Here is a 21434-nt window from a genome sequence, read left to right as displayed (position 1 = left end):
CAAGAGCCCAAGTGATGAAAGAGAATGCCACAAAGGCTGGTTGCAAGATTTTGTGGAAATTATTAATTAAAAAACTAAATAAAAAAGCAAACGTGACACACAGAATGGCTTGCTAAAATTTGCATATTGTTCTACGTAAAGGATGTCAGCCAATGTCAGCCCCCCACATTTTTAAAAGTTTTGACACCCCTGGCTTAGAAGGTTAGCTACAACAGTATTCCAGGGAAGTCTACTGCTTCAAAATGGCGGCTGTTTACTAACGCCGGCAGGTCTGTCATTTTGCATATAGTTTTCTATAGATGTGCTGCAAACGCCGCCGAGTCCGTCATTTCGCATCTAGTTTTTTATACATGTGATATCTACCGTCGCATTATTTAGGCGTAGTTTGTAGCAACTCTCGGCAGCAGTCAGGTATGAATGTTTTTTTATCTAGCGGCATGAGTTGAGCCAGAGCCGTGAGTTGAACATTGTTATTACCCGGGTAATGACAAGCATGATGTTTACTCTCAGTCCGTTCATCATTGCGTCCCGAAGACCGCGCTGACTGTGTTTTAGTGCCGCTTTACCTGACATATTTCAATAATCGGAATTTGGATGTTTGTGAATCGTTCTGAATCTTCCAAGGCCGAATCGCGAATAATCTAAAAACTGGAAATTTTCCACACCGCTAATGGTCACAGAAGTATTTATAGTTTTCCGTCCACTGCTATTCATTTGCAGCACTATCCAAACTGCAAGCAATTTTTTTTTTTTTTACCTTGAGAACATTGTTGTTTTCGTCAACGATGACAATAACGAAAAGTTTTGACCAACAAATTTTTCATGACGATGACAAGCTAACAGCGATTCTTGGGAGACTAAAATATAACGAGACGAATGCCAGTTTTCGTCTGATGGAACGACAATGAGACGAAAATGCGACATAATTTCTGTCAGGTCTTCTCAATGCGTGATATTTTCATATTGTACGTGGAGTACATCCGCCTGCAACGTAGCAGTATTTGGGTTGTGTCACTCATGTGACATGTGCTGCGCCTGCCCCCGCATCCGCACTAGTGTTACGATGTGCGTCAAGCTAGGCTGCGCTCCATTTTAATGTTTTGAAATACATGGTAAGATTTGTTTTCTTATCTTGGCTAGCGAGAATACGCCATTTTTTTTTTTTTTTTTTTTTCTTAAACCTGTCCTGTTCAGCTGTTTGACACGGAGAATGGAAGTCTAAGTGTCCGGTTGGTCTGAACAGTTTTAATGTTTCACATTGAGAGTATGACTTACTCCCATTGTGATCATTCAACTTATCTCGTTTATTATGACAAAGCAGCGAACAGGAAGGGGTTATGGGGGAACAGAAGAAAAGAAACACAAGAGAAGAAAGAAACACAAACAACCACAAGAAATACATTGAACGCCTACACTAACTATTAATATGTTGGTGCTATCGTCAGCTAGATGTACTGTATTTCCGGTTGACACCATGTGGGGGGCCTGTAGCCAGGGAAAGAAGGAGAGGGGGGTGGGGAAGTCTATAAGCTAAGTGATTGGGAGGGGTAGAGTGTACTCAAATCAGCTCTGTGATCTAGAGCCCAGTAATCGTGTGACTCTCTTGTGAGTGTAAGCCCGTTGGCAACCGACCCTACCCCGCCTCACAGCGCCAGTCCCGGAACCGGGATTCCCGACCCGAGCGCGCCCAATCACATCCAGCCATACGCGAGCCCCACCAAACAGGGATCATCACACACTAGAAGTAACTCATAGCATTAGCATAGCATCCGCGTTCGCCTTAGCATTTAGCTTGGCGAGCATCCTCTTAAACTCTCAGACAACTCTTGTTTACATAGTTCAGGGTGTCCAGTTTGGTTTAATTAACTGAAAAAAAATGTACTGCTTTTCTTGCTGAGTGAGTATTACCACCACAAAGGTTTAATTAATTGAAAAAAATGTACTGGTTTTCTTGCTGAGTGAGTATTACCACCACAAAGTTGGTGTTCTTGTAGAAGCTACAATATGTGGTCATCTGTGAAGGTTCTTTCAAAATATTCGGAAAACTTGATTTATTTTTGGACTCAAACTTTAGAATTTTACAGACGGAAACATTTTGAATAACTATCGACTAAAACTAGACGAAATTTATATGAGATCTTGTTGACTAAAACTGGATGAAGATGAACACATTTTGAAATGACTAAAATAGCACTAAGACTAATAAGTATTTTCATCCAAAAGACTAAGACAAAGAAGAAAAACAACAATGTTGAGACTAGAGATGTCCCGATCGATCGGCATCCCGATCGGATCCGATCACATCATTTTCAAAGTATCGGAATCGGCAAAAAAATATCGGTCATGCCTTTTTTTAATATATATTTTTTTTAATTAAATCTTTTTCTAATTTTATTTAACGTTACAGACATAATATGTTACACTTATCCAGAGTCTTTAGATTAGGCTTAAGGTAGGGTTATCAAATTTATCCCAATAACGGCGGTATTTTTAAAAAAATGTATCACGTTAAAATGTTTAACGCAATTATTGCATGCGCTGCACGACCCACTCACGCATTGTCGCGCTCCATCTGTAATGGCGCTGTTTTGCCTATATAGAGAGCTAAAAGTTAGCATAAAATGAGTATAGTGAATTTTGGCAGCCTTTGGAGCCTTATTTTAATTGGCGAAAGACTCACAATCCCTCTCCTACAATTAGAAATATCATGGGAAGCAATGTGGGGAAGCAAGGTAGCAATTGATCTTTTTCTTAACACCCTATGTTATGTCCCATCGCAGAGAAGATATATGAATTGGTAGCGCGACGCACAGTCATGGTTCCACTTGTCATGGTTCCACTTCCCATCATGCATTTGGCCATGGCCTTCAGTATCATTTACTGAAAGCTCAACAAATACACTAGATGGCAATATTTAGTCACAATATACAAAGTCACAAGTCTTTCTATCCGTGGATCCCTCTCACAGAAAGAATGTTAATAATGTAAATGCCATCTTGAGGATTTATTGTCATAATAAACAAATACAGTACTTATGTGCTGTATGTTGAATGAGTTTTATTCATTTTTTTTCTTAATACATTGCCAAAATGTATATGATCGGGAAAAATTATCGGGAATGATTGCAATTGCATCGGGAGCAAAAAAAAAAGCAATCGGATCGGGAAATATCGGGATGGGCAGATACTCAAACTAAAACGATCGGATCGGGGGCAAAAAAACATGATCGGAACAACCCTAGTTGAGTACCCTACAATGCACTCCCGTGTGAAGAATTGACCAATCAGAGCAATTATCTTCCAATACAAACAACTAATGATTTACCTGGACTGTAACTATTTCGTGTATTGTGAAAAACTTTTGGACGTTCACTGACTAATTTGGATTTAAAGTGGATTAATGAATTTGAATGATCCATTTTGATTCAGAGAACTTTATCCGAATGGGGTGTTCGACAAAATCATGAAAATCCGTAAATGAGCTGCTGAGGTCAAAGCGTGTGGAAAAGAACGGCTAATGAAGCTAAATTTACGATGTTTTCTTTTGGGATACGGCACCATTATAGTCATTGTTTTATCCATGATCGCAATTTAAATGTGTTTGTTGCTGGGTCGGTCCCGGTGGAGACTTACTAAGGAGTGCTAGGTGTTTTTCCTCCTAACTGGGCCTCCTTTGGGTTCTGCACCGTGGAAACTCAAGCACAACAGCAGCCCTGCTTCTAAAGGCGACTGCTTGGATGTCGTGTCTACGTACAGTAAGTTGGAATTGGTAACCGTTTCAGAAGGGGAAGACGGTATGTTGCCGTAGCGATAAGACCAATAAGATTGACTTCCAGGGAAATGAAAGTGAAATATGATTGGAATCAATTTCACTCTAAATGATATCAATGTGCACGAAAAGAAAAAAAAAAAACACTTAATGGAACTAAGAGTAATGCCATGTCTTCATGCGAAGAAAAGATACACACTAAAACTAGCAAAACAGGAAATGTGAATTGTAGAATGAAAATGTTGATGCCTGTATTTATATTTAACAAATATACACCAAAAAACATTTGAGGAATATATAAGTACATTAAAAAAATGAAATTTAAAATTAAAGTAAAATAAAAAAAAATAAATTTATTTATTTTTTTCTTTTAAAACAATAAAACAAAAATGAGAAACTCCTAAATTAAAAAAAAATCCTTTAAAAATAATGAAATAACATAAAAAATGTAAAACGAACTATTTTTTAAAAATATAAACTAAGGAATTCTTAGGGGGTTAAATATTCTAAGTAAACAAAAATGAGGAATTTGTTTCTAATTCAGTACTTTTGAAATTTAATATTTATTATAATTCTAAAGATTATTTTGGAAACATTTTCATTTGTGTTTTTTAAACTTGTCTATATTTGATTTTATTGATTTATTTTTAATCTTTTTATGATTTTCTTTTTTTAAATTTTATTTTAGGACTTTCACAATTTTAGTTTTTTTTTTTTCAATTTTCTATAATTGGTATTTTTTTAATTCGTATTATTTTTATTTATTTATTTTTATGTAATTTAATCAATAAAATACAAATAAAAATGAGAAAATCCTAAATTTAAAGATATCATTCAAAATAATAAAATAATCCAAAAAAAGAAAATATGTAAAATTAACTAATGACAAAAATTCTTACCTATTTTCTGTTTTATGTAAATTAAGAGATTTGGGACAAATATAAAAAAAATAAACAAAACTGAGGAATTTGTTAATAATCTAGTACTTATATTATTTTTAGTATATATATATATATATATATATATATATATATATATATATATATATATATATATATATATATATATATATATATGTATATATATATATATTTTTTTAAACAATTGTATATATTTTGAAATGTTCTATATTTAATTTTATTTATTTCGAATGATTTTATGATTTTTATTTTATTTTAGGAATTGAATTTTCTATAATTAGAATGTTTCATTAATACTATTTTAATTGACTTAAGGATTGCTCCAATGCTTTATTCAAATTTGTTTAATGTAATTTCAGGCATCAAGGGGTTAATTTGCATGTTTTAAACTTTAATCTCGGTGTTTTATAACAATTACAATATCAATCGGACATGATAACATTTGCAAAGGAAATAAATAACAACAATTAATACGAGTTGTCATAAATAACATCAAAATTATAACTTACCAGTGATTGGAATCATATTTTCAATTTATCATTAAGAATCGATTGCACTCATTGCAAACTGTATTTGTATTGCTGAATAAATAACTTAATCATACAGTCGTCTCAATAAGATCAAATCTTTTTTATCTATAAAGCTAATAACATATTTATTACAACATCAACAATATTTAATAGTTAAAGTGAAGACATAAAAATCTCTAAATTTATTAATCAAAGTCAATTTACTCTCTTTAAATCACAATTGTACTAACTTTAGTCTTTAATTTATTTTTTTTTTTTTAAGTTTGAAGGCAGTAATAATGCAGACAGTGACCGCTAATCAGTTAAACAGTTATTTCGATAAATAGGAATAAATCCAACGACTGCCGCTTGTAACCATGAAAGCCATAATAATAACACTAATAAAGAGTAAGTCACCGTTTGGTGACTAGGTGGCACTCACCTGTTGCGGTCGATCTCGTGTCAGCTGCGGATGAAGCAAAAAAGACGTCCGTGAGGGTTCTGTTCTGCTGCCCCTCCCCTTTGCTCCCTACTCCCACCAACCCTTTGGCTGGTGACGCCACTTTGGGTGACACCACGAAGGATCAGGACTCCCATCACCTGCAATGTATTGAGAATTGAGTATAAATTCAGGGACATGTAGTTTCAGTTTATTTTTTCAGTTTATTCACACATTGTATCATGATACATTGGAACATGGTCATATATACAAGCAGTTCATCTGATAGGATGCATGAAAAGGGCACTCCGAATAAGCTATTTAAAGCTTTTAGTAGGGGCCCAGTCAAACAGCACACACATATAGACACCCATTCACATACATACTAGGGCTGTCAAAAGATTGAAAATTTTAATCGAGTTAATCACAGCTTAAAAATTAATTAATCGTAATTAATCACAATTCAGACCATCTATAAAATATGCCATATTTTTCTGTAAATTATTGTTGGAATGGAAAGACAAGACGGATATATACATTCAACATACTGTACATAAGTACTGCATTTGTTTATTATAACAATAAATCAACAAGATGGCATTAACATTATTAACATTCTGTTAAAGCGATCCATGGATAGAAAGACTTGTAGTTCTTAAAAGATAAATTTTAGTACAAGTTATAGAAATTTTATACTAAAACCCCTCAATATACAATAAAATTTGTGAAATTTTCATAAAAATAAACTAGCAGCTCGCCATTGTTCAGCACCACCAATTCTCACTCAGCTGAAAACCATAAAATCAGTCGCACCCAAGCGCCAGCAGAGGGCGACAAAACTCCAAAAACACAAGTAACAAGTGCACATGACACTCTACTGTCATTTTAATCTGTTTGCGCGCACATGCCTATGTGCGTTAATTGCGTCAAATATTTTAACGTGATTAATTGAAAAAATTAATTACCGCCCGTTAACGCGATAATATTGACAGCCCTAATACATACATTTAACTATGGAAAATTTCAACATTCTGATTACATCGGATTTCAAATGTGATACCTTAGTAGTGTTATTCAAAAACTCAGCATATTAAGCATACATTGCAAGGAGGTGAGCTTTCAGTTTTTTTCTTAAAAATGAAATGTGACATTTTAAGTGTTTCGTCCAGTTCATTCCAGATCTGTGGTCCTCTGCACACATTGCCAAAGCTTGAAGACTTTAGACTTCTGTTTTTCCCAGTGATGTGATTTTTTTCTTCTGGAGGTGTTCCTGACACAGAACCAGGTGGACACTAGCATGGGAGCGCCTCGGGATCCCCCAGTGAGAACTAGTGGATGTGGCCAGGGAAAGGGATGTTTGGGGATCCCTGCTGAAACTGCTGCCCCCGCGACCCGCTTCCGGATAAGCGCTTGAAGATGGATGGATAGGAAAAAAAATTCCAAAGAAAACTTAATATTTGATACTCAAATTTCCCCCTTTTAATTCGCAAATCATAAATCACATAACTTTGATATAACCTGCTTTTCCTCTCATTTCATTGAATATTATGACATTTCATACAATACAATTTGAACAGGGCGTGTCAATTGGGGTACCGTGTTTTTCGGACTATAAGTCGCAGTTTTTAATCATAGTTTGTAGGGGTGTGACAAAATATCGAAATGGTGATCTGTGATTTGTATCCCAAAAGGTTATCGATATGCTCCTGTCAAGAATCGAGATATCGTTTTAAAAAGGTGTCAATTTAAAAAAAAAGCTGCTATTGACGGTGCTAGACGCCCAATCCATTTAGACTGGGAATGTTCGTTCATTCAAAACCAGAGCATTTACAGTAGTGCTGCATCAATTATTCGATTAACTCGAGTATTCGATTAGAAAAAAATATTCAAATTAAATTTTATAGCTTCGAGTATTCGTTAAATTAAAGTGGCGTCGTAATGGTTTGTTTTGAAAGTGTTTGCATTTAGTTTATTGATTAGGGTGGATACACCGCACTCTGGTCTGCCTCATTTCACATGTCTGAATCCAACTGCTCCCTGTTAAGACCAACGTAAGCTAAGTTTTTGTTGGAGCTAATGTTTTTTAATGCATTCATAGTTTAGTTTATTGAAATATTTAGCCATTGTTTGTGGGCATATGTGTCTGAACCATTTGTTAAGCGCATTGTAAAAAAAAAAAAACGTTAACATTTTATAGCATTTAAGCTAGCGGACTTTTGCTATGTAAATTAGCAAATTGTTCTTTTGTTGACCCTAGCTCTTTTTTTTTTTTTTTTTTAAATACCGCTTGAGGCTCAGCTCAGGTATTTTCATTTTTCATGTTCTTACCCGATTACTCGATTATTCGAACGAAGTAGTTCATCGATTAATTGACTACTAAAATAATCGATAGCTGCAGTCCTAATTCAGTCATTCGGGTCCGATTTTTAGGGCATTTACTGGTCACTTGCTTTTCATTTTAGGGCATTTACAGGTCATTTCCTGTTGAGTTTGAGTCACTGCCTATTCATTTGGGTGATTCCCAGGACATTTCCTGTTCTGTAACGCAAAATAAACAGCAAGTGACCCATAAAATACCCCAAAAATCAACAGGAAGTAACTGAAAATCAACAGGTAGATGACTTAAATGGCCCAAAATTACTCATTGCCTGCCATTGGCTGCCACTGACAGCCATAGACGTTCAATCCGTTTGAAGTGGGAGGGATGGCAGCGAATGAACGAATGTTCCCTCCCAGTTCAAATGGATTGGATGTCTCCTAGTGATAAACTCATTCCAATTCACAGCAGAAGCTTGATTTTTTTGCTTATTAGTTTTTGGAGAATATCCTAGAATGATTTCCTGACCAATCTATCGAAAATCGTTGTATCGCTATATCGTCAAATCATCGTTATCGTGAGCTTTGTATCGCAAATCGTATCGTATCGTGAGATACCAAGAGGTTCCCACTCCTAATAGTTTGGCTGGGGGGCGACTTCTACTCAGGAGCGACTTATGTGTGAAATTATTAACACATTATGATATCATTTCACATGTTATTTCGTTTTTTTGGAGTGACACTGATGGTTTGGTAAAGTTGTTAGCATGTTCTTTATGCTATAGTTATCTGAATAACTCTTAATAGCTATGACCACGTTCGCGTTCTGCCTTTGGCAATGTGTGTTCAATTGTATTATTGACTTTTTTTATATTGAAATGCCTGCTTTTAGTTTGTGGTGCTTTCACGCCCACGTGGGGGCGCACTCGCACTTGTTTACGCGAAGAAGAGCGTTCACACGCCAGAAGAAGACGGACAGCTACGCAGCGTCTCTGAGCGAGTGGGCAAGAGAGAGAGGGAGAGAAAGAGAGAGAGAGCCAGAGACACGGCTGTGAACCTACGTTAAATGTTTATGCTTGTAAAATATCTCTACAGAGGCAACGCCTGCGTGTATCATGTTTTCTGTTGTTGTTATGTGTTTTCCACCCGCGATCGGACACTTAGAGCCAGTTGTGTGGTTGTTTGAACCATGTGCCGATGCTAGCGTATTAGAGCTGAAACGAGTACTCGAGCAACTCGAGTAACTCGAGTTTAAAAACTGATCCGAGTAATTTTAAGCATCACGTTTTGCTCGGACCACTTTTAATGCGGGACAACGCGCTGTCACGTGCGGAGAGGAGAAGGGGGGAAAAAAAAAAACTTACTGCAGCCGACAGCCGCCACAAACGACGCCGACGTTGCTAAATACTAGCCCGCACGATGCTACGTTGGTACAGGTAGCGTCTCATGCGTCTCATAGAGATCACATGTATGTTGAACTAGATGCTAAATGACAGACTCGGCCGCGTCTGGGCAGCTTTAGTGAACAGCCGCCATCTTAAAGCAGTACAGCGCTAAGCGCTAATAAAGAGCGCTAAGCGCTAATAAATAAGATTAACGTTACTGTTCTGAAGTAACGTTAGCCCTGCGGAGGGCTAGGTTTCTATTAATTATGACCACTGTCGATGCTTGGCTAACGTGTCTTACATACAGGCTTTAACATAACATAGCATTGTGGAGTGATGAGGGTGTAAAAAAAAACTTAATCATGCTAACTATCAATTTTAGCTCAGTAATCATTGCTGGATAAAACACCAAGTAGCACTGGTGCTAATGTGCTCTACTACAGCCTGTATCACACATTTATTTTGAACACTGCAAAAACTCAAAATCCTATCAGGACTTGCAGTTTAGACTAACTTAAAACTTAACTAGAACTTAAAAATGGCTTGACACAAAGAGAAATTCAATTGAAAGACGTGGGAAAAAATCCAAACTTTTAAGTGATGTGTGTTATCAAGCATAACGGCATTTTTAGGTAAGATATATATAATTTTTTTTGTAATAAGATCTAAAGTTTTTTGAGTGAAAGCAGTGAATTAGTCTTTTTTTTTTCTTCTTTTTTTTTTAGTTCTAGTTCCATCTGAGATGCAATTGTTGGCTGTTTTCAACAATATACATCGAAAATAAAGACATTGATTGACTGAAAATGGTTCAAAATTAGATGAAATGTCTTGTTTTCTCATGTATATTTATAATTGCTCTTCACCTAAAAATATATTTGTTTTATCCGATTACTCGATTAATCGATAGAATTTTCAGTCGATTACTCGATTACTAAAATATTCGATAGCTGCAGCCCTATAGCGTATGCATACTAACCGTTTGTGTCATTGCTGTAATAGCACCTATTTATCATGAATTTACGTTAATGCGAACCCGTTTTGCATCGAGGACAAAATTGATTCAGTCAATTATACGGACATCCAGCATCGTCATTTGGGAGTTTAGCTCGCTGTATAGCCAGGACCGAGCCGTAGCATCCTGGTGAGGACAGTATATTCGCATTTCGTTGTTCATGCACTGTACACTGTACATTTACAGTGGGGCAAATAAGTATTTAGTCAACCACTAAATGTGCAAGTTTTCCCACTTGAAAATATTACAGAGGCCTGTAATTGTCAACATGGGTAAACCTCAACCATGAGAGACGGAATGTTGGGAAAAAAAACAGAAAATCACATTGTTTAATGAATGTATTTGCAAATCATGGTGGAAAATACCTATTTGGTCTATACCAAAAGTTCATCTCAATACTTTGTTATGTACCCTTTGTTGGCAATAACGGAGGCCAAACGTTTTCTGTAACTCTTCACAAGTTTTTCACACACTGTTGCTGGTATTTTGGTCCATTCCTCCATGCAGATCTCCTCTAGAGCAGTGATGTTTTGGGGCTGTCGTTGGGCAACACAGACTTTCAACTCCCTCCTCACCCCGTGGCGTCAAAATGATAACAAGAACGGGGAGCAAAAATCCCAGAACCACACAAGGGGACCTAGTGAATGACCTACAGAGAGCTGGGACCACAGTAACAAAGGCTTCTATCAGTAACTCAATGCGCCGCCAGGGACTCAAATCCTGCACTGCCAGACGTGTTCCCCTGCTGAAGCCTGTCTGCGGTTCGATAGAGAGCATTTGGATGATCCAGAAGAGGACTGGGAGAATGTGGTATGGTCAGATGAAACCAAAATAGAACTTTTTGGTAGAAACAGCAGTTCTCTTGTTTGGAGGAAAAATAATTCCGAATTGCACCATACCCACTATGAAGCATGGGGGTGGAAACATCATGCTTTGGCGCTGTTTTTCTGCAGAGGGACCAGGACGACTGATCTATGTAAAGGAAAGAATGAATGGAGCCATGTATTGAGAGATTTTGAGTGAAAATCTCCTTCCATCAGCAAGGGCATTGAAGATGAGACGTGGCTGGGTCTTTCAGCATCACAATGATCCCAAACACACAGCCAGATTTGGTATTGACCAAACTTTTTTTTCCCACATTCTCTCTCTTATGGTTGAGGTTTACCCATGTTGACAATTACAGGCCTCTAATATTTTCAAGTGGGAGAACTTGCACAATTAGTGGTTGACTAAATACTTATTTGCCCCACTGTATTCAGCAAGTCGTTCTCTATTGTATTTTTTATATTAAATTGCCTTTCAAGATGACAAATCTGTTCTATGTGTTGGATTTTATCAAGTAAATTTCCCCCAAAAATGCGACTTATATACGTTTTTTTTTCTCTTCGTTGGGCATTTTATGGCCGGTGCGACTTATACTCAGGTGCGACTTGTAGTCCGAAAAATACGGTAGTTGGATTGGTAAGACTTTTGTTTTTGTAATGGAATGAATTAACTTTATAGTTTTATTTTTTTGTTAAAAAATGAATACAAATGCCAACTTTGTTTCAGGGAAAAAATGGGAAAAAAAACACTTCTCTTTACAACTGCTAGTTGTTTATTCCTTGTAATATCATCACTATTCTCATCACGTTAAAAGTTTTAGGCCATGTAATTAAATGTAAGGGTATACTTATTTCTATTATTTGAAAAAAAAAAATGTGGGGTTGCTGGACAATTTTGTTCAATTTTACTAAAGTACACGTTGTGTATATTTTCCCGACAAAACAGTATTGCATCCCTCAAGTGATAGAAATAACTCAGTGGATTAAGGCTAGTTCCTGATATGTGATATTTAAATATGGACGACTTTGGTTTCGGTTGAATACAGTGTGAAAGGAGAACCTCCCCACCCCACGACTCTCTTGCTGCCCACTCATTACAATTCCGCCTTTGTGGCTGACAGAACATTGAATCCTTTGCCGGCGACACAAAAGACACTTGCACAAATCATGTGACAGTCTTTGCGTCACACTCACAATGTTATAGGAAGTGTTTTTGTTTTTAAAAAATGATGCAAACAAAAAGTGAGCTACAGTGTTTGGATGTTTTTTTTTTTTTTTAAACTTGACAACATAATGCTTTTCTCCTCTTCCGCAGGACAATTGCACACTCCTAAGTCTAAATACCTGTTATCCGATCACATAGAAACCATGACATGACTTCTATTGTTCTCCGTTGAAGTTTTATTTTTTAGAAGATGCCACTTGAAAAAAAAGTGAACCTCACAATCATCAACTTACTTTTAGCTAAATGCTAACAATGTTATAACACTCAACGACAATTAGCATTGGCGTCTCAGTCATAAACCTTTGAGCAACGTACAGTAGGGCAAATAAGTATTTAGTCAACCACCAATTGTGCAAGTTCTCCTACTTGAAAAGATTAGAGAGGCCTGTAATTGTCAACATGGGTAAACCTCAACCATGAGAGACAGAATGTGACAAAAAAACAGAAAATCACATTGTTTGATTTTTAAAGAATTTATTTCCAAATTAGAGTGGAAAATAAGTATTTGGTCACCTACAAACAAGCAAGATTTCTGGCTGTCAAAGAGGTCCAACTTTTTCTAACGAGGTCTAATGAGGCTCCACTCGTTACCTGTATTAATGGCACCTGTTTTAACTCATTATCGGTATAAAAGACACCTGTCCACAAGCTCAGTCAGTCACACTCCAAATTCCACTATGGCCAAGACCAAAGCGCTGTCGAAGGACACCAAAGACAAAATTGTAGACCTGCACCAGGCTGGGAAGACTGAATCTGCAATCGTTAAAACGCTTGGTGTAAAGAAATCAACTGTGGGAGCAATTATTAGAAACTTGAAGACATACAAGACCACCGATAATCTCCCTCGATCTGGGGCTCCATGCAAGATCTCACCCCGTGGCGTCAAAATGATAACAAAAAAAGTTAGCAAAAATCCCAGCACCACACGGGGCGACCTAGAGAGCTGGGACCACAATTACAAAGGCTACTATCAGTAACACAATGCGACGCCAGGGACTCAAATCCTGCACTGCCAGACGTGTCCCCCTGATGAAGAAAGTACACGTCCAGGCCCGTCTGCGTTTCGCTAGAGAGCATTTGGATGATCCAGAACAGGATTGGGAGAATGTGTTATGGTCAGATGAAACCAAAATAGAGCTTTTTGGTCGAAAAACAGGTTCTCATGTTTGGAGGAGAAAGAATAATGAATTGCATCCGAAGAACACCATACCCACTGTGAAGCATGGGGGTGGAAACATCATGCTTTGGGGCTGTTTTTCTGCAAAGGGACCAGGACAACTGATCTGTGCAAAGGAAAGAATGAATGGGGCCGTGTATCAAGAGATTTTGGGTGAAAATCTCCTTCCATCAGCAAGGGCATTGAATATGAGACGTGGCTGGGTCTTTCAGCATGACAATGACCCCAAACACACAGCCAGGTTTGTGTTTTTTTTCCCACATTCTGACTCTCATGGTTGAGGTTTACCCATGTTGACAATTACTGACCTCTCTAATATTTTCAAGTGGGAGAATTTGCACAATTAGCGTTTGACTAAATACTTATTTGCCCCAGTGTCTATTGAATAACGATATAGTGAACTCCAAAATAACTGGCGGCTATTGAAATGTTTTTTTTTAAATTTATTTAAGAATTTTCCTTCTAACCCGCCTATCAAATCTTGAAAAACTGCTGGTAAAAGTACATCTAAGCAGTTTTTTCCCCTGATAAAAATGGCTAAAATAGTTTTCGCAGGTCTATATAAGAACAAATGATATTACTATAGTTGACTTAAGAGGTTCAAGCAGCTTGAAAAGTGACTTATCCTTTGACCAGGACTGCCGATAGGTCTTCGGACTGGCACTAAACAACCTGGAGTTCTGGGTTGGTCCTTTAAACAGAATTCAAGGACCCGGATATGAACTCCAGGTGGGGCCTTTGGAACTGGACACAAGAACCTGGACCTGTCATTAGGAACCTGCAATCCCATGTAGGTTCTTGGACCTGACCCCAAGGACTTCGAATTCCAGTTAGGTCCTTTGACCATGACTTAACGACCTGCACCTGGAACCAAGGACCTGGAATCCCAGCTCGGTCCTTTTACCTGACCTCAAGGACCTCAAATTCCTGTTAGGTCCCTTGACCATGACTCAACAACCTGCACCTGGAACCAAGGACCACATCAAGGACCTCAAATTCCTGTTAGCTCCTAGTATGACCATGGCTCAACAACCTGCAGCTGGAATCAAGGACTTGAAATCCAACGTAGGCCCTTGGACCAGGACTTTTCATACATGTAGGTCAGGGGTCTGCAAGTCCAGTCCTTGAGAGACGCTATCCAGCTTGTTTTCCATTTCTCCCTCCTTTAAAATGCGTACGAAAGAAGAAAAAAGTCTTAAATAGCATTATTATGTGAATTAGAATCATATTTTGAGACAATTCGACTATATACAACAATTTAGCAAAGCGCAGGTGACGAGAAATTAGTCTTTTAATCTGCCGGTTAGCCACACCTACCATTATTGGGCTCTAGTGTCCCCAACAGGTGGATGACGTCAGCGGAGTAACGATCTCATCTGATTTTGTATGCAGCCCATTGAGGGGGAATTATTCAGAATGAGGAAAACGCGACGAAGAGAGCCGCAAAATGTCATTCTTTCAGTCTCTCTACTCCAATATTTTTACAGGATATTCATTTAATCCAAGTATTTTTCCCCAATAGCTAAATAAATGGCATTGTCATGACAAATAACAGTCTTGTGCTAAATGGAATATGAAATAATAAAAATGCATTTATTCAGGACGACATGGCAAAATTACTCCATAATGGTCAAAACTGTCGACTTCAACTTTACGGTTGCACCTCCAGAACGATATTTTATGCCATCTAAATCGGGCTTATGTCATTTCCCTTCCCCAGCTTCGGAGAATGTAAACAAACCAAGAGGCGTGACAGCTATCCGACATGCTAACCCGAACCGAGTGATGTTTCAAAGTCTTCGAAGCGTAAAATCACACATAACTAGCCCGGATCATTTCATGTGACGACTGGGTTGTTGATTGTCTTCGCCGATCGACAACCCCCTCGGCGGAGAGCAATATACAGCTCGTTCCCCTTCTACTACGGACAGGAGAGCTCGCCGCGGAAGCAGCTGGACAATGGCCGAACAAACCGCCCGATGTCGGAGGAGCGTGTAGCCGCCAAATGGTCAACACGAATATTGCAAAATAATGGCGAAGACGTAAACAGCGAGTGTCATATGAGAGCGGCTCTAGTTGTTGTGCAGCTAACATATGCAGCTAATGTGTATGAGGAGAGCTTTTTACATGCCCATCCATGATCAAACGTAAGGAGTCCTTTATTTAAAGAAAGTTTGAAGTGTTTACTTTGTAATCAGTGTATTCGCGGCTATTTTTAACACAAAGTTGTAATTTCTGATCGGTCGGAAAATTTGACAGAACATCGGGCACATGAAGAGGGCAATAAGCTGGGTAAAGTGCTCTCCCAGCGGGGGGATGTGTGAGAAGCCGCGGGTCGTCGGTCGAGAGGACAAGGAGCATGTCAGCTACAAAATTCAAGCCACCTACATATTAAAATGATCCCAGTATTTGGCATAATACAAAACACGATGTTTACTCACTTCCTCGTAAGTCCCATGGTCCCACAGGAGTAGGGCTTGTTTTGGCCAATATCCACCGGTGAATGGGAACCTTTTGAAACCCCAAAAAGGCGCACACGCCTTTCCCTCGTACAGCAAGATTTTTCTGCAGCCGTTTGGCTGGCGTGATGCGAAAAATAAACGTATTAATCTGCAAAATCAGCTGAATCCTTAGTCCTTCTCATGAAACAGTACGGCTGTATAGTGAAGTAGACTTCTTCCTCCTTACACGTCACAGCGCCCTCTACCTCAATCCAAGACCGAAGCCGGAAATCTGTCATTTTCGTCGCGCGGGATTCAAAAAATTGAATAAATATATTAGGGCTGTCAAAAGTATCGCGTTAACGGGCGGTAATTAATTGTTTTAATTCATCACATTAAAATATTTGACGCAATTAATGCACATGCCCCGCTCAAACAGACTAAAATGACAGTACTGTTTAATGTCCACTTGTTACTTGTTTTTGGTGTTTTTGGCGCCCTCTGCTGGCGTTTGGGTCCAACTGATTTTATGGGTTAGTACCATGAGTGAGCATGGTGTAATTATTGACATCAACAAAGGCGAGCTACTAGTTTATTTTTTGATTGAAAATTTTACAAATTTTAATAAAACAAAAACATTAAGAGGGGTTTTAATATAAAATTTCTTTAACTTGTACTAAAATTTATCTTTTAAGAACTACAAGTCTATCCATGGATCTCTTTAAGAGAATATTATTAATGTTAATGCCATCTTGTTGATTTATTGCTATAATAAACAAATACAGTACTCATGTAGCATATGTTGAATGTATATATGCGTCTTGTGTCTTATCTTTCCAACAATAATTTACAGAAAAATATGGCATATTTTATAGATGGTTTGAATCGCGATTAATTACGATTCATGAATTTTTAAGCTGTAATTAACTCGATTAAAAATGTTCATCGTTTGACAGCCCTAAAATATATCGATCGCTTCTTCACACAGCCAAGTGATCTATTTCATTCAGGATCATAACATACCGCGTATATTATGAAATAAACATGCTTTTTCGTGTCACAGGCACTTTAACACACCTGAATCAAATCATCAAGATCATTATCAGGCTCCTGGAGAGCTTGCTGATGAGCTAATCATTTGATTCAGGTGTGTTAAAGCAGGGAGACATGGAAAACAAGTTGGATAGCGGCTCTGGAGGACCGAACTTGCAGACCCATGATGAGGGTCTTTGGACATGGACTCCAGGTTGATACTTTGAGCTGATCTCAAGGACCTTGAATACAGTTAGATCTTTTGACCATAGCTCAATGACCTGCTTCTAGAATCAATGACCATGTAGGTCCTTGAACCTGGACTCAAGGACCTTATATCCTGGTAAATCATTGGACCTGGACTCCAGGTAGGTCCTTGGAGCTGGAATCAAGAACTTGGAATTCAGGCACGACCTTGGACCTGAACCCGAACTGAAGGACCTGGTATTCCAATTAGGGCCTTGGACCCGGAATCAAGCACCTGGAATTCCAAGTTGAATAATTGCCACCAGTCCCTCCCAGTCAAACTGGATTGGACTTCTATCGGTGTCAATGGCAGTGAATAAGTGAACTAAAATTGGTCCTCGAGAACAACAACCTAGCACCCCTACTGAGTCCGATCCTCATCTCAGCAGGGACAAAGAGTGCACATCCAGGGCCGGCTTATTCGCGGTGTTTATCGGCAAGGCTCAGCTGACCAAATTAAGCAACCCGCATGCGAGTGGACCGTCGGCAACTAAGAGGATTAGACGCCAATTGCGTCGCCAGGGACGCATAGCAACAGGTCAGCGTGCGTGACATTGACGGAGAGAAGTGGTCGCCGCTGAAGACTGGGGGGGGAAAAAGGAAGCGGTGGCTTGTTATGACCTCTTTTTGGTTTGGTTTCCTTCGAGAGATCCAGAGGCAAAGGTTAGTGGTCGACTCAGGTCTTAGAAGTCTAATGTTTGCTTGCGTTGGAGGGAAACAGGCAAGCGTTTCTGGTGAGTGTGTTGACATTGGCACCATCTTGTGGAATTTTAGTCTCACTGTTGTTATGTTTAATCACTCTTTCCTGTTGTTTTTTGTGATTTCGTGTTTGTTGGGAGTCCTTGAATGCATCTCGAGTCAAAATGCTCTCAATAGCCATAAGTGAAGACCGTTTGTAATGTTTTACTGATTTTTACTTTTAGATCTGTTGTTTATAATAAAAAAGAGAAAAAGAAATTGCTCTTGATTTCATAACATCTTATATGGGTCATTTTGGTATTATTTGATCAGGATTGTTAATGGCATATAGCCTGTTGAATTCGCTTTTGGAAACCAATTAATTTGACGGGTGTTTGTGTTTGCAATATGGGTAGTTGTTATCGTTCATAAGTTAATTTTTTTTAAAAAGTCGTTTTCAGCCTTTTAACGCCAAAATGTCTTCATCGTTGTGTTTAAAATTTGAGTTTAATTATTTGCAATATTTCTATTTAAACTGTATTTTCTTTGCAAACTAACACAAGTACACCTTATCGTCTCCAAATTTGTTTTTTGTTTAGGTTTTTTTTTTTTTGTGGTTCTTTTACATAAATCCATCTTTAACACTTAAGTCCTTTATGGGGGCCAAGTGCGTAGGTTTGTATAGGGACGGTACGGACATAACATAACACTAGCAATTTTTCAGGATACTCAAATTGTCGTCACCAACATTTAAGTAACCTTATTTGCATTATATAATGACTTCAGTTATATAGGTCATTTAGATTGTCTTCCATTATGTTGAAAGGATAGAACGGACCCTACCATTATTATGTGATTTACAGTACGTTTATTATGTTCAGACTTACAGTGGGGCAAATAAGTATTTAGTCAACCACCAATTGTGCAAGTTCTCCTACTTGAAAAAATTAGAGAGGCGTGTAATTGTCAACATGGGTAAACCTCAACCATGAGAGACAGAATGTGGAAAACAACAGAAAATCACATTGTTTGATTTTTAAAGAATTTATTTCCAAATTAGAGTGGAAAATAAGTATTTGGTCACCTACAAACAAGCAAGATTTCTGGCTGTCAAAGAGGTCTAACTTCTTCTAACGAGGTCTAACGAGGCTCCACTCGTTACTTGTATTAAAGGCACCTTTTTTTTTTTTTTTTTTAATTCATTATCGATATAAAAGACACCTCAGTCAGTCACACTCCAAACTCCACTATGGCCAAGACCAAAGAGCTGTTGAAGGACACCAGAGACAAAATTGTAGACCTGCACCAGGCTTGGTGTAAAGAAATCAACCGTGGGAGCAATTATTAGAAAATGGAAGACATTCAAGACCACTGATAATCTCCCTTGATCTGGGGCTCCATGCAAGATCTCACCGCATGGTGTAAAAATGATAAGAACGGTAAGCAAAAATCCCAGAACCACACGGGGGGACCTAGTGAATGACCTACAGAAAGCTGGGACCACAGTAACAAAGGCTACTATCAGTAACACAATGGGCCGCCAGGGACTCAAATCCTGCACTGCCAGACGTGTCCCCCTGCTGAAGCCTGTCTGCGGTTCGATAGAGAGCATTTGGATGATCTAGAAGAGGACTGAGGGAATGTGTTATGATCAGATGAAACCAAAATAGAATTTTTGGGTAGAAACACAGGTTCTTGTGTTTGGAGGAGAAAGAATACTGAATTTGATCCGAAGAACACCATACACACTGTGAAGTACGGGGGTGGAAACATCATGCTTTTGGGCTGTTTTTACCGCAAAGGGACCAGGACGACTGATCGATGTAAAGGAAAGAATGAATGGGGCCATGTATCGAGAGATTTTGAGTGAAAATCTCCTTCCATCAGCAAGGGCATTGAAGATGAGACGTGGCTGGGTCTTTCAGCATGACAATGATGCCAAACACACAGCCAGGGCAACAAAGGAGTGGCTTCGTAAGAAGCATTTCAAGGTCCTGGAGTGGCCTAGCAAGTCTCCAGATCTCAACCCCATAGAAAATCTGTGGAGGGAGTTGAAAGTCCGTGTTGTCCAAAACATCACTGCTCTAGAGGAGATCTGCATGGAAGAATGGGCCAAAATACCAGCAACAGTGTGTGAAAAGCTTGTGAAGAGTTACAGAAAACGTTTGGCCTCCGTTATTGCCAACAAAGGGTACATAACAAAGTATTGAGATGAACTTTTGGTATTGACCAAATACTTATTTTCCACATGATTTGCAAATAAATTCTTTAAAAATCAAACAATGTGATTTTCTGTTTTTTTTTCCACATTCTGTCTCATGGTTGAGGTTAACCCAATACTACTAAATACTTATTTGCCCCACTGTATGTGGTCTTAAAGCAGCCCAAATTAAGGAGCATTTTTTGTTGAATTTGGCTGGGCTTGTGGACAAAAGCAGTTGTGTTTTACCTGAAGGAAGGCTCAATATTTATTTATTTTTGTTATTCTATTTAGACAGACAGTTTTGGTGGTGTTAAGACAAATGTTTATTTTTTGGCATTCCTAGATAGTTAGGAGATGATTAACAAGCTTGTATTTCTTATGTATGTTAATACAATTTGTGTTCAAATATTCCAATTTAAATTTGCTTATTAAATCTAGACATTTATTCCGGAAGCTTTCAAATTGTTTCTTTATTGGTTTTTGAAAGCAAAGGATTGAATTAAATGAATGAGTCAGCTTGGGCAACATTTACACTTATAAATTCAAGGTGGCAGAAAAAATAATTTCAAAAGGATTTTAACTGTGTTTGGTTGGCTCCTCAGTTGGATCTCCACCATGTGAGGAGAACATGCGACCTCATCATGGCTTGCACGTTGTGGAGTGTCTTTACATGGACTTTCAAAGGGATACTGTGCACCTGCAGGTTCCTTTGGGTGAGAGTTTCTAATGTATGATTTTTTTTTTTTTTAAAATGTAATAATGAAGACACTCCGGTTGATTTTGATGTCACAGATTTGCCCATACAATGCAGTTCAGTTCCTACCAAGGGAAAAACGCATCGCAGAAAAAAGCTCTGCTCCAAAACAACCCACAAGTAAGGTCGATTAACTCCATGATTCCTGTATTTACTTTTAACTCTGTCAGTGCCATTGACGATGCGAGACGTCCAATCCTGTAGATTCTAATAATCCTTCTGCAGTAAATTGTTTGTCATTTTTAGACATCCATTTGAACTGAATTGGACTTCTAGCAGAATCATTGGCAGCCAAAGAGCATTGACTTAATAAATTATGAAGTCTATGTACAGAGTTAACAAATATAGATAAAGCATTGGAAGAATACATACAGTAAGTACCGGTATATAAAAGTGGTTGTGATTTTAAAAATTATATTCAAAAGTACAGGAAAAAAAGTACTAAATTATAAAATCATAAAAAGAATAAAAGGTCAAAAACTACTTAAAAAATATACATTCAATT

At 38.1% G+C, this 21434-nt stretch overlaps 2 protein-coding genes across 3 annotated transcripts in view; one reads left to right on the top strand and one right to left on the bottom strand.

Annotated features, from left to right (window-relative positions):
* Positions 1 to 9715, bottom strand: part of LOC130914357 (mucin-2) — a 41103-nt gene extending 31388 nt beyond the window's left edge. Inside the window, exons 1-2 of the mRNA XM_057833463.1 lie at positions 9317 to 9715; positions 5640 to 5797 (exon numbers count right to left, since the gene is read on the bottom strand). The gene's annotated coding sequence lies outside the window, so the exon portion shown is untranslated. The remainder of the gene's footprint in view (positions 1 to 5639; positions 5798 to 9316) is intronic.
* Positions 9716 to 17219: 7504 nt separating this feature from the next.
* LOC130914380 (centrosome-associated protein 350) overlaps positions 17220 to 21434 on the top strand; it is a 21043-nt gene continuing 16828 nt past the window's right edge. Inside the window, exons 1-3 of one of the 2 annotated variants that reach the window (XM_057833505.1) lie at positions 17220 to 17957; positions 20778 to 20888; positions 20968 to 21049. In XM_057833505.1, the coding sequence (XP_057689488.1) occupies positions 20817 to 20888; positions 20968 to 21049 (154 nt within the window). In that variant the 5' untranslated portion in view covers positions 17220 to 17957; positions 20778 to 20816. Of the gene's footprint in view, positions 18029 to 20777; positions 20889 to 20967; positions 21050 to 21434 lie in introns of both variants that reach the window. The other variant, XM_057833506.1, reaches the window with a different exon arrangement.

Source organism: Corythoichthys intestinalis, chromosome 4 (genome assembly GCF_030265065.1).
Source record: "Corythoichthys intestinalis isolate RoL2023-P3 chromosome 4, ASM3026506v1, whole genome shotgun sequence".
Classification (NCBI taxonomy): Eukaryota; Metazoa; Chordata; class Actinopteri; order Syngnathiformes; family Syngnathidae; genus Corythoichthys; species Corythoichthys intestinalis.
The sequence above is the reverse complement of the archived record's forward strand: the minus strand, read 5'-3'. Positions and strand labels throughout refer to the sequence as shown.